The sequence below is a fragment of the Uranotaenia lowii genome, chromosome 2, assembly GCF_029784155.1.
Source record: "Uranotaenia lowii strain MFRU-FL chromosome 2, ASM2978415v1, whole genome shotgun sequence".
NCBI classification, from domain to species: Eukaryota; Metazoa; Arthropoda; class Insecta; order Diptera; family Culicidae; genus Uranotaenia; species Uranotaenia lowii.
Window position 1 is genome coordinate 71,528,540 of NC_073692.1, and position 16,744 is coordinate 71,545,283.

The 16,744-nt window shown below is 38.9% G+C and overlaps 1 protein-coding gene across 1 annotated transcript; it reads left to right on the plus strand.

The window, feature by feature from the left end:
* The first annotated feature begins 655 nt into the window (after positions 1-655).
* On the plus strand, positions 656-13,381 carry LOC129741551 (serine protease inhibitor dipetalogastin-like). Its single transcript, XM_055733293.1, has 3 exons — positions 656-1,298; positions 8,734-9,133; positions 12,615-13,381. Exons 1-3 carry the CDS (start codon positions 720-722, stop codon positions 13,271-13,273), a joined length of 1,638 nt encoding a protein of 545 aa, XP_055589268.1. The 5' UTR covers positions 656-719; the 3' UTR covers positions 13,274-13,381.
* Positions 13,382-16,744: the final 3,363 nt, after the last annotated feature.

Consider the following 16,744-nt stretch of genomic DNA (forward strand, 5'->3'; position numbering starts at 1 on the left):
CCCCGGGAGAGTTGTCCTTACACATTGTCCGGAGCCACAAATTTGCCAACGCAACAAAACAAACAATCTGTGAGCAATTACTGGATGGATTTTTTTTGTTGTTGCTCTCTCGCCCCTGTTGTTGGTCCTGCTCTTCTTGGTTTCAGCACCCGCGCCTAACTTCGTCAACAGTTTTCCTTCGCCAGTGTCGTCGTTATGTGTTCACATTTCCATCAACCCCCATGAGCGGCATTTCTGGGTGGCCTGGGCGAGAGTGTGTTTGTGGAAATGCGTTTTTTTTTTGTTTTTGAAATAACGTACAACAATGTTTTTACGACGTCTCGGAAGGGAAACTTTTCTCGAAAAAAGATTCAACAGCTATATGGTGCAAACATTTATTTTATTTTGTAAATATTTTAAGATTTTCTATCGATTATTTCTTACAGAGATTTTAGAAATTAAAATTGAATCAAGCATAATAAAGTTAAACATTCTGCATATCAATTCAAACATAACTGAATTTGATAATAAAAATTGGTTTTATCACAAACCAACATGTAAGCAAATATGGAAATTAATTGCACATTCGCGCATCTTATCTTGACATAAATATCGCTCAACGGCCACCCAACGACAATCTCACCAACGAAAATTGTATAAAAGCTAGCTTTTGATATCATCTCATCATCAGTATCCAAGGGCCAGCAGCCACAATCCAAGTTACACTAATCTTCTCCAAAATGAAGACCTTCGTTCTGTTGACCGCAGTGCTATGCACGATCTCGGGATCGGCTATGGCTAAGCCAAAACAACATCGCCCATCCACCACTGAGGCTGCTCCAGCCGGAACTGGAGTCTACAGCTGTCCAGCATGTCCCTATGACTACACTCCGGTTTGTGGCTCGGACGGACTCACCTACTCCAACGATTGTGTCCGATACTGCTCGGCTTCACCCTTCGGATCCGTGGCTGTGTCCTATTCCGGAGAATGCAATGTGGCTCCTGCCGGAAACACCGATTATAGCTGCCCCGTTTGCCCTGCATACTACATGCCAGTTTGTGGATCTGACGGTGTCACCTACGAGAACGATTGCTTCAGATATTGCTCGGCCTCTCCCTATGGATCGGTTGCTGTGGCCTCTTTCGGTGAGTGTAACGCTGCCCCTGCCGGAAACACCGAGTATAGCTGCCCTGCTTGCCCCTACGATTATACTCCGGTTTGTGGATCTGACGGATTAACCTACTCCAACGATTGCGTCCGATACTGCTCGGCTTCACCATTCGGATCGATTGCTGTGGCCTACGCTGGAGAATGTGCCTAAGTCGCCTGACGAAACCTTGCGCTGGTTATCCAATCGAATATGAGTATTGTAATTGTCATCAGATGAAATCTTCGAAGATCATCAATAAAGTTAAAATAATGCATTGAACTGAGTGTTTTTTTTTGTTATTACTGTTCTAATCATGTACAGTAGTAGTGCTTAAAAGCGAGTCCACTAAATAATTTTTTGGCTTAACAGGGTGTGATCCGTCTTCTGGAACGCAAAATATATAGCAATGTTAACTGAAGCTACCAGAAGGCGCGCAGAAAGTCGAATTTGCGATAGATATGTACCTTCGTCTCGTTAAAATGACCGAACACAGCTTAATCAGCTAAATCAATGAAGTTAAGTTCATAATTGAAACTTTGAAGTTCCATTACCAATTTGAATGGCCTTCTATTCAGCTCACACGTATAATTGTAAAACGAACAAAAACTAAAATTTTATTTTCTCCTCTAATCTCTTTCTTAGGTCAAAACCAGCCCTATTTTAAAACTCTGCTGCCCTTCATGTAGTGCTGCCCGTTTCTCGGCATTCATTCAATTTCTCCCATCAGCTCTACTCATCTTACTTATACCGTATTCGTTTTCGTTCAGTTTTGCACCGGTGCACTACCAATAGTGCACTTTTTAGTGTTTTGTGTTTGTTTGTGCGCTCATTTTTGCACCGGTAGTGAGGTGGCAAATTCTGAAAATATCCAGTGTTGCTTGTGCCCTTACCAATACTATCGCGAGCTTTGACAGGTCGTGCTTCCCGATGTAAAAAAATTGTTTACAAGCGATTATAAATACCAGCTGGTGATGGATTTCTCAGCTTGATATTACAGTTGGCATTATCGGTTTGACGTACAACAACTCAAAATTTGAACGAACTAATGTTCGTTTTTGGCCGGGACGATGCAACACTAAGCGTGTAGAGAAAACGAATATGGAATTGATTGCTTTGTTTTGATTGATGCCGACACGTACGCGATTTCTGCTACATATTTGTTTTATTTGCTTACTAAAGCAATCAAATAATCAAATGATAAAAATCAAGTCCCGATGCCAGACTTGATCCGCTACCCTTCGAGATGACAGCCAAACACGCTGCCACGAGGCCACGCCTAAACTAAATCTTAAAGTGGTAAAAAGCTTTCCTAGAATACTTGCAGGAACAGCAAGCGGCCAGCACCTAAGGCGCGTGTTTATTATTATGTAACAACATAACAAACATTGAAATTCCACTTTCTTACCTTAAAAGTATAAAATTATTATGAATTTATCTAGATACTTTCTAGATTCATGATTTGCGTAAATTGACTTTAAATGTGTGATAAATTTGTAGTAAAGTAAACGCATTTGGACAAAAAAAATTAAAAGTATAAAAATACATCGGCCCCTATTCGGTGCCGCTCGTGAGATGACGATAGTCGAGTCTCCCAAATCACTCGATTTTAGGAGCCGCTTCAGGTGAGGATGAACTTTGGAAATAAACCTCTGTCATTTCACTTACACCGGCAATTGAAGTGCTACATTGAAATAAACATATAAATTGATCAAAACAACAATTTTTTATTTCAAATTCATTCAATTTCTCTTGAAAACAAATTACTTTTTCAAAATTCACTGGTAAAGTTCGACTTGTTCGCCCTTGAGTTTAACCACTCGCCGCAGATGGTCGAGGAACGCATCGTATGAGGCCCGAAGGTGTTCTTGTGGTATTCCCAGGCTGCCACGAGATGTCGCTTCAGGACCTCCACAACGTCACGTTTCTTAGAGCAGACTTCGGCCTCCAACATACTCCAAACAGCGAAGTTCATAGGGTTCAGGTCTGGGGACTCGCCGGCCACTCGCACGGATAAAAAAGTCTACTAGTTGTTATAAAAACTCGTATGGTTGCCTCTTCCATGCCAATGATTTTAAATTTAACGTACCGTTTTACTTGATCAACATCGATATCTACACCCATAGAAGAGGTTGCAAAAATCCAATGCCTTTTTAGCAAATCTCTGTGCCGATAATGCTCTGAAATGTGCACTGTGCCGAAGACGGTATGTTTGAAAAACCGTAACTGGCATAAGGACTCGACTCCCAACCAAAATGATGACCACTACATTCAAGCGAAACAAGAAAAACATTTTATGGGATTTCCTTCCTATTGGATAATTCATCCCGGAAACAAGAAAATAAAAATTAAAACCACAGCGCTGTAGTGAGAATCGAACTCACATCACCAATTGTATCGTCTTGCCAGTCCGACATTCTAACCAGTGTACTATTCGAGCTTCATGTAGGACGAGGTATATTTGTCATAGGCTTTCTGTTACCGATCAATCACAAAAAACGTACAACAGCGGCTTCCCGGCGTTTGGCCTCCTTTCAATGCATTCCTTTGCCTTAAGATGGAAACGGGAAAGGGAACGGGAGTGAAGGAACGGGAAACCCATTGAATGAGAACTGTGCTTTGCTTACTGCCTGCTATTACATACACACGCTACATATACACAGCTGCTAAAGCCGGGCAGCTTGGCCGGTGTTGTTTGCCTGTGAATTGAAGGAATGTTTTTGTTGTTGCTTTTGCTACATACACACGCACAGCTTAGCCGTGTTTGCCGGTTGATTGAATTAGAAGGATGTTTTTGTTGTTGCTTTTGCTACATTCACACGCACAGTGCTCGGTTCGCTTGCTGCCTGGTGTTGGCCGGTATTTATTTCCATCCTTCTTCGGCTTGTGATGCGATGGGGAGGGACGCGAAAACGTTTTTATTTTGTTTCATTCAGACATACGCAATTCGGTTGCGCTGGGAGGTTAATGCCGGTGGGCGCAAATCGAATCAGTGCCGGTCGCGTTATCTTCTTGTACCAATGATGCTATGAAATTGACTACACGCCATTGGCACAAAGGCTGAATTTTGGGTGTACGAACAAATCAGCGTTGCTGTAAAGTTGTTTTGGTTATCGAGGATTTCTCATCTGCTCATCGCTAATATAAGCTAGCATATGGCGAATTTGGCTATTTTATTCAAGTCAACTTAAAGATTCAAAAATTTAGTTTTAGAATGTCACAAAAACAGAAGATGGTAGAAGGTTTTTTTTGAAAGACACACATCAGAAAGCGAAAATGTAAGTTTAATTTGTTGTATAAGTTGATTTATTCTACTAACAGTTGTTTTCTGTTTCAGATTCATCCGCATGTTGCAGCGCGCATACTTTGATTCCGGTAGGCCGAAGCAGAGGAAAAAACGAGATCCCCCAAAATGTCTTGCCGTCATAAATATACGATATTTAGAGATTTGCACTTCGTTTCACAATTAAAATCACAGTCTAAAGGAGGTGTGTTGTACACACAAAAAAAAGCATAGTAAAATTACTAGATCCGTGGTTTAAATGAACAACACGCAACCATATTTTTGAGTCAATAATGTTTTGTTCTTGATATCACCATGCACATAGTAATTTTACTTTGTGGTAATTTTGGCTGCGCATAGTAATTTCGACTACGTTCATAGTAAAATTGTCAATGAAATCATGAGTATTTTTTACATCATGCATGGTAAAAATAATATGTTCAATTTTCAAAATAGTATGTGTTATGATAGAAACAAGCATATTAACATGATCCAAGTAGTAGAATTACTATGCAGCATGGTATGAATATCTCGTAGCATAATCGATTTTACTAATTATTCTGATATTTTGAGCCCTTTAATTGAAAATGCAATTTTTTCATATTACTTTTTTATTTCCTTAGTAGTGTTTCACTAGCATATCTTTTCTTCGTGTGAAGCACAGTACGCCGTACCGAATCACATCGATGATAAATTGGAATATTCTGAAAACAAATTTATAAAAATCAATTATTGGGAATATTGATATTAATTATTTCAACTTACGCTTAAACCGCTGAATCTCGTTTTTTTCCACACCGATTTGGGATGTTTCGGAACTCCTTTTGGCCATCGATGTTAAACTTCCGGGGCGGGGGTCTGGGACTTAAGCAATTGCCTCTTGAAATCGAAGTGCCAATGAATAAAATTCGGCTTCCGGCTCCAGCACTTCCAGTAGAATTTTTTAGCGATTTGAGCCGGGACCGAGAGATGGCCGGATAGGAGGCCAGCTTTATGATCACAATTTGATTGTTAAACTAAACACACAATTTTATCCGCGCCGGACAGCTTGTTTGCGTTCCTAAATCGCGACGAACGACCAAAAAGAAAACAAAACACATTCAAACGAAGCGCACAATGAAGAATTTACCATGGATATAGTATTTCCGACTTCACAAAAGACGATTACCATGCGCATAGTAATTGCAAGAACACAAATCGTGCAATATCCAAATATCACGCGCATGGTAATTTAGACACGAGAAAATTACTATGAGCTGTCAAAGTTCGCATAGTAAAAATACTATGTTGTAGTACTTGAACCCAGATTTCTGGTAGAAAATACTAAATCGTGGTAGAAAACACTAGATCAAGGACATAGTAAAATTATCATGATGCTGTATTTGGAAAACCCATGCAATTTTTTTCCGTGTACTCTTGATGATATAAAGCAAATAGACCTCCGATTGATTGTTGAAACGAGACGTTATGTGAGGTAGGATGGAGTGTCATTTTTTTTTATTCCTTTTTTCTCAGGGATTTTAAACCAATGAGCAGTGTTTTACGATTTGGGTCATTAAACGATTTGACGAACGCCTTTATGTTGCGTGTTATGTTTATTTTTGTGATTAAAATACGATTTCGGAAAAATCAATCAGAAATTCATATGTGATGTGTATAAAATGTTTATCAACAGACTCTTAAAAGAAATGAATGAATACCCATGTCATAATACGCCACCCCCCTTCATATACATTAACCAAATACCCAAATACGATGGTTTCAAAATGTTGAATTTCGCCGACTAATTTTATTTAGATCTGCCTAGTTCAGTTATTTATTCGAGTCTCATTCTATTTGAGAAATTTGTATGTAAAAAAACTGATTTAAAATTAGCTTTGATTACAGTACCAAAAAGAATCAAAAGCAAAATCAGATTCCGATTAAGATTCACAATTCAGTTATTCAGTACAGAATCAGATTGCTGATGAAAGATCTATTTTTTTTTATTTACATATAGGGGAGAATGAGGATACTTGATCCCTGGGGATACTTGAACCCTTCGCTATATCTCGAAACAGGAATGTCCTACAAATATCAAGTGTTCTAGGAAAATGTGCCAAACAGAACAGAACAACACTGCTGTTATCTTAACAAATTTAAAAAAAAATAATTTTCGAGTTGTTGAACTTGGTTTGAAAAATTTTACAAAATGTGATTAGAAGATCTTTTTCTATCACTTTAAAATGTTTCTCACATGAAAAAAAAAGAATAAAAAAATTTATTCCAATATGTCAATCATTAGCGTGAAATATGAACTTAATAACGCCATATTTTCAAAGCAATAGTAAACTCTCAATTTTTTTAAGAAGAAGTTTTCTAAAATGTATGTTATGGGTATAATTGATCCCTAGAGCCCAAAAAGATATACTTTTCATCTGAATGGATCGTAATCATTGGTTATCATGAAATTACTAATATTTGACCAATAACTAATGTTTATCGAATAACTATCTGCTAAAAAGGGCTAATAATACTGTATTTATCTAGAAACTAGAAAATTGCTCCTTAAAGTATGCAATAACTCTAGGGTAGAAGTCAAACCTTTATCATTATCTTTGTCTGATACTTACAAAATGTAAAATGAGAACTAATATGGCAAGAAAAAGTCAACGGACCTTTTGTCTTCAAATTTTATTAGATTTTTGCCTAGGGTCAGGGCACCCTGAATAAGGGATCAAGTCTTCTATAACTTAAAAAATATCACAATTTTTTTAGTCTCACGAAAATGCTTGCAATTCACCTACTAGTTCATGTATAGTTTTAATTTTTGGAGCATATAAACTTAAAATTAAATGCTGTCAGAAAATGCAAAAGACGGCGAGTTACTGAATTTTCACAAAAAGATATGATGAAAATAAGAAAAGGGGATCAAGTATCCCCATCCTCCCCTATAGTTTTCCAAAACCTGAATTGTGATGACGCGTGTTGAAGGTTCACATTCAAGATTGTTATACTTATTCTGAAAATAAAAATGGGGTGAATGACTTGAAGAAGTTAAAATCCCAATAAATAAGTGTTTGAAAAAAATACTAAATAAGAATTCCCGGTTCGAATTTTAGAACAAACAAAATTTTGTATTTAACATTATGTGAAATGTCTCATTGAAATATTTAACATTATGTAAAATTTATCGACGACTGTCGGTTCTGCGGGTTCGAAAAAGAAACTGCAGAGCTTCTTCTATGCAACTGCTGCGCCCTCATAAATCGAAGAGAGCGTATACTTGGGGCTTAATTGATAAGCGCACAAGACATATGGTTGTACATAAGTCCTAAGAAGGTTATATCATATATCTTTGATATCATACCCGATTGGAACAAGATGCTCAATCAGCAATCAACTGTTACTTCAATCAACAGTGCAGGGGAGTCTGATAGCATACAGTAACGCGGGGTAATTACCACAATAGATCAACTACTGGTCGCAGTGGGCTCTCCCCTACAAGGAAAAAAAATGATCTCAAGTTCTAGAAACATAATCACTTACCTTACTAGAAAAGCTGGCATTTCAAAAACCACCACCGCAAGTTTTCTTTCGGCTTTGATTGTAACTAGTCGTTCCAAATTTTCTTGACAATTTTTATTCTTCTATCATAAGCCATATTTTAGAATCCTTTGCCACCGTTTTTTAGTTAACCAAAAATTTAAAATATAAACCCAAGACTTACCCAACGTAAAAGACAGTGTGAGCCAGTTCATTTCCGGGGCTGTTTCCTGTCATGTAAAACGACTTATTTTATCATATCGTAACAAAATCGTAATTCATTCGCCTATTGCATCTCCTACGACGAATATGCGATAAAGCCGAATATTAAGTGTATACATTTACGAAACTGATTTTTGCCGTTGATTTCTTTTACGATTTCATGTTGGCTGGGACGCGTTTAAGTCCCACTTTACTTTTGGTTGCTACTTTGGGTACTGCTCAAACAGTATCTGTTTTGCACCGGTAGTGCTCCAGTTTTGAACTGAGCTTGGAAGGTGGAGCGAGTGGGGCGAACGAATACGGTTTAAGCAATGCACAAAGGCTGAACCTGCGGGTTATTTGACCAAACCGTATTGGTTGCTATTTCGGTCGTCGATCAGTTGCGTTCTTACCAACTCACTGATTTTTTAACTCTTGGTTGTTATATGACCAGGTTTGTTCACATTTTGTTACCAATATTTGTAACCAACGGTTCCCCAGACTGCTCATCCGAGCAAGAACCCTCCCTCTAAGCCTTAAGGTCGGCACACTCGATAAGTTTTCGGAACAAGGAAACACCTTAAATGCGCATTAAAGAAATCCCACCTTTATTTCCCTATCTTGGGGTACACACAAATGGTCACCGGAACTCTCCCTAGATTAAGCTGGGTTGTCCTACTTAGGGTGGCGTCTTACAGGTGGCGAGCTGCTACAGCCGAAGCACTTGGGCCAAGGAAGGGCTTCTCCCCGGAACGGATGCCGGAAGGACCCCTGGAACGTGGGTCACAGGTAGGTCAACGGGTCACTGCTGGTACTGCATGCACGGCTTGCCCACCTCTGACGTCCTGGCCGTCGGTTGTTGATGGCTGCCTGATTGCACTACACAAATTCCGAACACCTCTGGGGGGAATTCCGGTGCAAATGGTCGACACACGCGGTCAGTGTACGGCCGGTCGAAGAGCCAGGCCAGGTGCGGCACGGGATGACGTACAGCAAGGTTGACTGAGGCCGGTAATCCGACCAATGGGTTCAAGCCCTAGAATGGCCAGCACGGGTAAACGGATGCTGCCAAGGTTGACGGACGCTGGCACGGCGGGATGGTTTTCCAAAGCCAAATATCGGGGTCCTGGATGTTCGAACGCTCTTCACAGCTGGTTGATGGCGTTCACAGGATTGTGTGGCTTCGTCGAGATCTTCCATCCAAATGAAGCGGATCTTGCATGCGGTCTTTGACCCCGATCCAGGTCAAAGGTTTTATGGTGCATCCATGGATTCCTCCCATCATGCCCTCTTGTCATTCTTGGTAATGGTGCTACCAAGACGTACAGCACCATCTATCCGCCAAATACGCTCCCGTTGACCTAATCGCGCTGGTTGGTGGTGCGCTAGGGAATGTCAGGTGGTCCTCCTTCGTTGCTCACTAAGGCGCTTCCTTGCATGGTACGCGCTTTAATCAATGATCCCTACTGAACTAGGCAGTACAGGTTATGCTGGTTACATATTCGGTTGTATACAATGTACACTGTACATGCAAACATTCAGTAAAAAACCAAATATATTAAAATAAATATACCTCACTCTCAGCCTTCTCCATACATCTCATCAAGGACACGCATGTCAGCACCACCTACTGACGAAAGTTCTTACTAAAGCCACTGATCGTACCGCCATCACCACCTCTAGCAGCAACAGCGCCACCTACAAGTCAAAAATCTGCCAAAAGTAGTTCAGATCGTCGATGTTTATACATGGTAGTTAGAACTTTCTCCATAGGATGGCGTGCTCGATGTGTCGCCTTGGTTTTTGAAGAGTAAGGTATATTGATTTTACTATATTTGAAAAAACCCAAATGCTATTTCTCGAATACACTCATGGTGCAATGATGATGCAAAGCACTCGATTTGAGGTTTAGCGATTATAGTTGGGGTTGGTCTAAGCGCACACCAAAACGTCTCGACTGCGAGGTGGCATTCCCATTTCAAAAGCAACGCGATCTTAGAGCGCGGTTTAACCCTAATCCGGTCTCCTACGTGTGGAGAAGCTTAAAAGATTTCCCGTACTCAGCTTCGATCTTTTCTGCAGCAAAAAGAAGTGCAAAAATCATCCGGGTGGTTGTGCCAGGATTCTATAGCTTGGTAGTATCCCAATCGGCCAAGTCCTACGGAAGTGGATGCTGTTACGGACGAGAGTTACTTTGAAAGTAGTAGTTACTTTGAAAGTAGTTACATTTAAAAAAAAAAGCGTTACCTAATCAGCACACGTCACGGAGTCTTCTTCTGCACCAGTCTGAAGTTTGCGAAAGAGGAAAAGAAGAAACAATTTTTTAACGTCGTCTCGGAAATCGGAAAGGGAAAATTTTCTCTAAAAAAAGATTCAAAGGCTATTTGGTGCAAACGATTATTTTACTTTGTAAAAAATTTAAGTTTTTCTATAGTTTAATTCTTACAGAGATTTTAGAAAATAAAATTAACTCTGAAGCTCTAACAAGCATAATAAAGTTAAATATTCGGCATAACAATCAAAGATACACAGTAAACGAAAATTACCGAGTTCGGTAATTTTTTTACCGAAATCCTAACATGTGGAGTTCGTTAAACTGTTCGGTAATTTTTTCATGGCCAAGAAGTGACAGCTGTCAAATATTACGGACCTTTTTCGGTGAAAAATACCGAAACTCGGCTGATCATGTCTAAGTTCATCTGTCAAAATATTGACAGTTGTCAACGTGACAGCTCGTTATATTACAGATCAGCCGGTATTGTTGAACCGAAATGCCTGTAATTAACACCGAAAAGCCGGTAATGTTCAACCGAAATGCAATAAAAGCTCAGTAATGTATACCGAACAACAAGTACAGTTTACCGAAACACCTGTAGTTATTACCGAAATATCTTAAATTATTACCGAATACCTGTAATTATTATCGAAATACTTGTAAATATTACCGAAATACCGTGTTTTTTTTACCGAAAAGCTGTTAAAGTTCGGTAATATTTACCGAACAACCGGTAAATTTTACCGAAAGCCCGGTAGTTTTTACCGAAATTTCTGTAATTATTACCGAAATGCCGGTAATATTTACCGAAAATAGTAAAATGTTCGGTGATTTTAATCAATTTATTGGTTTATCGGTGGACGTGGTGTTCTTTTATTAAGAACATTCAAGATTAGGAAAATTACAGATGTGTTAAAATTAGAAGAAATAAAAAAACCTTGAAAATCAGCGAATTTTATTTAGAGGCATTTTCATCACACGTCATGAATTTGTTTAGCACCGATCAACTATTTTGAAGTAAGGCTGTCAGAAAAAGTTGACCCCACCATCCCAAAGTAGTTGACAAAGTGAGGTTTTCCCAGCAAGTGAAGCTTGCAGTGAGAACGAATGATCGTTGATGACATGTGATGAAAATGCTTCTGAATCAAATTCTACTCGATCATTTTCAAGGTCTTTTGATTTCTTCTAATTTTTAACACATCTGTAATTTTCATAATCTTAAATGTTCTTAATAAAAGAACATAACTTTCATCGATATGGCTAATAAATTGATTAACATAACCGAAAATATTTTAGTTTTCGGTAAACGTTACCGGTATTTCGATAATACTACAAAAATTTCGGTAAAAGGTATGGTGAGTTAATATAAAACAACTAAACTTATATGGTTATGTTTCTGAATAAACATTTGTCTTTATTTACGTGGATGATAATGCATGTTGCGGCCGCCACTATGTTAATTCCCATTCCGGTAGTAGTGACGTTCTGCTCTGGAAGAAACGGAAATGCAAGTTGATTAAAGGAAAAAAAGTGCGGATGTTTGGTGATTTTGACATTCCAGCTGCTGTGCACTTTTGCTCCATCTGGACGAATCCTATTGCAGCAAGTGTGGGGCACTATTAACAATTTCATACTTACCTTTAATTTGACGCTAAAATAAACAAACCCACAAACAATTCCACGCACGCGAACCGACGATCATGGCGACCCTTGCTTGTTAAATAATTTGACGGACGGCTTCTCAAGCACACGATTCAACACGGTTGCAAAAGCGAGAAGGGGAATGAGAAATACTGCCATCGAATTTTGACGTTTGTCTTGAAAGAAACGATATTTTCAGTTTTACTTTACAGTTTTCGGCGTTTTTTACCGAAAATATATTGCAAAATGATTTGTTTACATATAAATTATCGAGCTTCGGTAATTCTAGATGTGAATTAATGAAGATCTGTAAAAATAGACGTCAGTTCAATCAATTACCGAAAATTTTCGAATTACAGAACTGTTTCTGTAAAATAAATTACCGAACTCGGTAATTTTCGTTTACTGTGTAACTGTTTTTGATAACCAAATTTGGCGTTATCAAAAAATCAACATGTTAGCAAATATAAAAACAATTTGCACATTCGCGCATCTTATCTTGACATAAATATTGCTCAACGGCCACCCAACGACAATCTTACCAACGAAAATTGTATAAAAGCTAGCTTATGGTATCATCTCATCATCAGTATCCAAGTGCCAGCAGCCACAGTCCTAGTTACACTAATCTTCTCCAAAATGAAGACCTTCATTCTGTTGACCACAGTGCTATGCACGATCTCGGGATCGGCTATGGCTAAGCCGAAACAACATCGCCCATCCACCACTGAGGCTGCTCCTGCCGGAACTGGAGTCTACAGCTGTCCAGCATGTCCCTATGACTACACTCCGGTTTGTGGCTCGGACGGACTCACCTACTCCAACGATTGTGTCCGATACTGCTCGGCTTCACCCTTCGGATCCGTGGCTGTGTCCTATTCCGGAGAATGCAATGTGGCTCCTGCCGGAAACACCGATTATAGCTGCCCCGTTTGCCCTGCATACTACATGCCAGTTTGTGGATCTGACGGTGTCACCTACGAGAACGATTGCTTCAGATATTGCTCGGCCTCTCCCTATGGATCGGTTGCTGTGGCCTCTTTCGGTGAGTGTAACGCTGCCCCTGCCGGAAACACCGAGTATAGCTGCCCTGCTTGCCCCTACGATTATACTCCGGTTTGTGGATCTGACGGATTAACCTACTCCAACGATTGCGTCCGATACTGCTCGGCTTCACCATTCGGATCGATTGCTGTGGCCTACGCTGGAGAATGTGCCTAAGTCGCCTGACGAAACCTTGCGCTGGTTATCCAATCGAATATGAGTATTGTAATTGTCATCAGATGAAATCTTCGAAGATCATCAATAAAGTTAAATAAATGCATTCAACGGGTTCTTTTCAATGTTTAGTATCTGGAATAAAGACGTGAGGCTTCATAGATCTCACCAACACTAAAGAGCTACTGGGGAATTTTGCCTGGATTTGCCTGACTTAAAGACGAGAAAGAGACGTCTGCTCGTGAGCTCTATAGGTAAAGCTCAAAAGGTTAAATTGATAGTCAGTTGACAACCTTGTTAGAGGCGCACTATTCAATTTTGAACTTATGATATCTTGTTTTGATTCCACCCTTCTATAGTACAGCTAGAGTTTAATTCTGAAAAGTACGTCCTGATGCCCCATAAGTTTGGCCGCCGCTCGTGGCACAGAAAATAGCCTTCAAGTCTTCAAAGCCAATGGTCATGAGATCGAATCCCGGTCACAACATACATAATAGGACACTTTCTGTTCGTTAAAAAAAAGTACGCGTAACTGAGCGGCTTCTCTCTGTTTGTCACCCTGGACGAACAGGACGCCTTCAACAGTATCAGCAATTACTTCGACGCTATTATGGATGAGGATCAAGGCATTGCTGTAATTTTAAGAAAACCTCTTTTCAAACTCGCTAGGCATAGTATTTGATCGGCTAGAGTTTTTTAAAGACACTGGAAGTCTAATCGACAGCCAGCTTATCTTCAAAAGCCCCGTCATATGCATGCAAGCGAGCAGCCACTCTAACAAGGATCATATCGAATACCTAAGTGATACCAAGTTTTACTTCCAAACATATGAGAGCAAAATTTGTTTCTTTTTGCCTTAAAAGTCTATTCGAGACCATCTTCCGAGTTTTTGAATATTGATACTCAAAAACTATTTTTTTTTTTGAAAATCTTAAAACTTCCGAAAGATTTTTCCAAACGATAGACCAATAAGAAAAACTTGGATTAAAGATCAACAGATTCAAATTAACCAGAAAATTTGTTAAAATTTCGATCCCGAATACAAATACTGATAGATTTTTTTTTTCAAAAGCGGCATTTTCAAAGTACAGCCAAAGTTTCTGAAGAAAAATATCAAATAATTACATTTCTGTCATTTGTGTAAATCTTACTCGATGGTGAAGCATTTTGGACCACTGCCAACGTAAGCATGAAGAAATAATAACCATTTAAGCACCTCCATGCAAAATTCCGAAACCCACCGAAAATTTCTGCTAAAACACTCCCATTAGCGCACACCGCAGAATGGGTGAGTTCGGTGAGTGTGGAGACTCCTGGAGCAGCAATTTCAGAAAATGGAATGTTGTGACTGCCCTGCCGGGAATCGTTTGCCCGTTATTTCGGAATGTGCGGGTGGACAATCGAAACAATTTCACAGAAGCACCATCATCCACCGCCCATCAACTTCATCACACCGGCAGCAGCCGAAACCTTGTGTTCAACGAACTAGACTCCGACGTCCACTTCTTACTTTTGCCGGTTAAGGGAACACAAACGACGAAGCAGAGAAGAAACAAGTTGAAAAAACAGCATCCCAGAAGAAGCCAACAAAGAACGGCCTCTTCCGGTTCGAATGAGGAAAATGGTTCGACGGCGTGATGCAGAAAATCGATATTGTAACTGGTTTTTATTCCTGCCCTGCTACATTAGTACATACATTCGTTCCAGGTTCGTAGGTTTTGGCTGATGGCTGCTGATGGTGTTTCTGAATGTGGTCTGCTCTCCAAAAGTCCTGATCCCGGGCATCAATGGTCGGTTGCTGGAGCAAAAAATATGCCGATCTCGCTGCTACCACGTCGCCCTAGCGCCGTCTTTTCGTCGTTCCTCCGCCGTGTGTTTTAGGGTAATGATTTTGGTTGTTCCCTTCCTTCGCTATTGATAGCTACAGCTAGGCTTACCAGACGTCCGACTGTTGTAGGACGTGTCCTACTTTTTCATCCTTTGTCCTATCGTCTTATTTTTGGATGATAATGTTCTACTTGCCCTTTCAAATTTTTCATTGTTTACATGACCGAATCTTCATGGAGATTTTAAGGGTAAACTTCACTTTCTCCAATGTTTTATTCGTTCAAACGGCGGCAACCAGCTCTTAATGGGAAAAATGGAACCAAAAAACCAAAAAAATTAAATCCGCAAACTGGACACCCGATTTACAAATGTTAAATTTTCTCAGAAATTTAAATCCGCTGTAGCATTAGGCTGGAGACATCTGGGTGCAGTGGTATTTGGTCCTTATTACACAGAAAAAAAAAACAGAAATAACTTCGTGAAACTGAACATGAAAAAAAACGGCTGTGTGGCCCGCGAAGGTCATTTTGAAAAGGTCATGTTCTAAGAACTGATCGGCTTTCTACGTATGTATATCATTTGGAAAAATATATCTGAATCTACTTTTACTAAATCCAAATCAAAGATATGGAAATCTCTTTGAAGTGTCATAATGCAAAGGGGTAAAAGTGTTTTAAATCAAATTTCAGGAAAACATGCATTTGAATTGTTGTGTTTGGCCTTTTTCCATACATTTTTCAAATATTTGCAATTTTCTTTCGAACGTATAAGTATGCGAATATAATTTTTAAAATCTTAAAAATTTAACAACTGTTTAGCATTATTTACTCAAAATCGATCATTTTTGCACTTTGGCTCTGCGGGTCCATATAATTATACAAAAAAAGGTTACTGTATAAAACCACAATTACAATACCAATTTTAAAATTATCAAAATTGCACGGTATTTGACACATTATTTGTAAATTCCATCACACGTTTTTAATGTTTGAATTATAGTTTTGATTGAAATGAATAATTTTTGAAAGAAAGAATTAATTTTTTGAATCGAATAATTTTGGACTTTGATTTTAAACAAATTTTTGATTCAAAAGAAATTTTTCAATTCCATATTTATTTTGAAACAAAGTAAATTTTCTTTCAACCAAAGAAAAATGTTTTCAATGCAAAGGAATAATTTCTTAAAATAAAAACTTCAAACTTAGAAGGTTTTTTGCATTGAGCAAGAAGTATTTAAAACGAAAAATCGATTCAAGTTTGGCTGGTCGTGTGAAAATGTGGATCAGGGTTTACTTAGTTAGGAGAATTCAGGATGAAGTATGGTAAGTTTATGTTGATTAAAGAGTGAATATAGAAGATTTTCAATAAGTGCTTGCAATTTTACAGGACCACGGCTGATGGATGGTTTTCCAAGTGAACCAGTTTGTGACCCAGTGTTTAATTTCTTCCAATTGGAATAAATGGAAAATGGTTCAATGAATAAATGCTTTTAAATCTAAATTAAATTACATTGTGGCAAAAGAAAGTTACTTTGAATCAAAAGAAACTGTTTTTGTATCAAAGCATTAATATTTTGAATCAAAGATTTTCCAAAAGACAAATTTTGCAACAAAAAAAATTTTTATTTATCCCAAAATCAAAGGAAAA

Excerpts from the sequence above, each read along its gene's own strand:
- LOC129741551 (XM_055733293.1), top strand. The coding sequence starts at position 720 with ATGAAGACCTTCGTTCTGTTGACCGCAGTGCTATGCACGATCTCGGGA. Across the intron at positions 1,299-8,733 it reads CCTACGCTGGAGAATGTGCC|AAATCCCACCTTTATTTCCC; the intron begins TAAGTCGCCTGA and ends TGCGCATTAAAG. Across the intron at positions 9,134-12,614 it reads ACGGGATGACGTACAGCAAG|CTAGCTTATGGTATCATCTC; the intron begins GTTGACTGAGGC and ends ATTGTATAAAAG.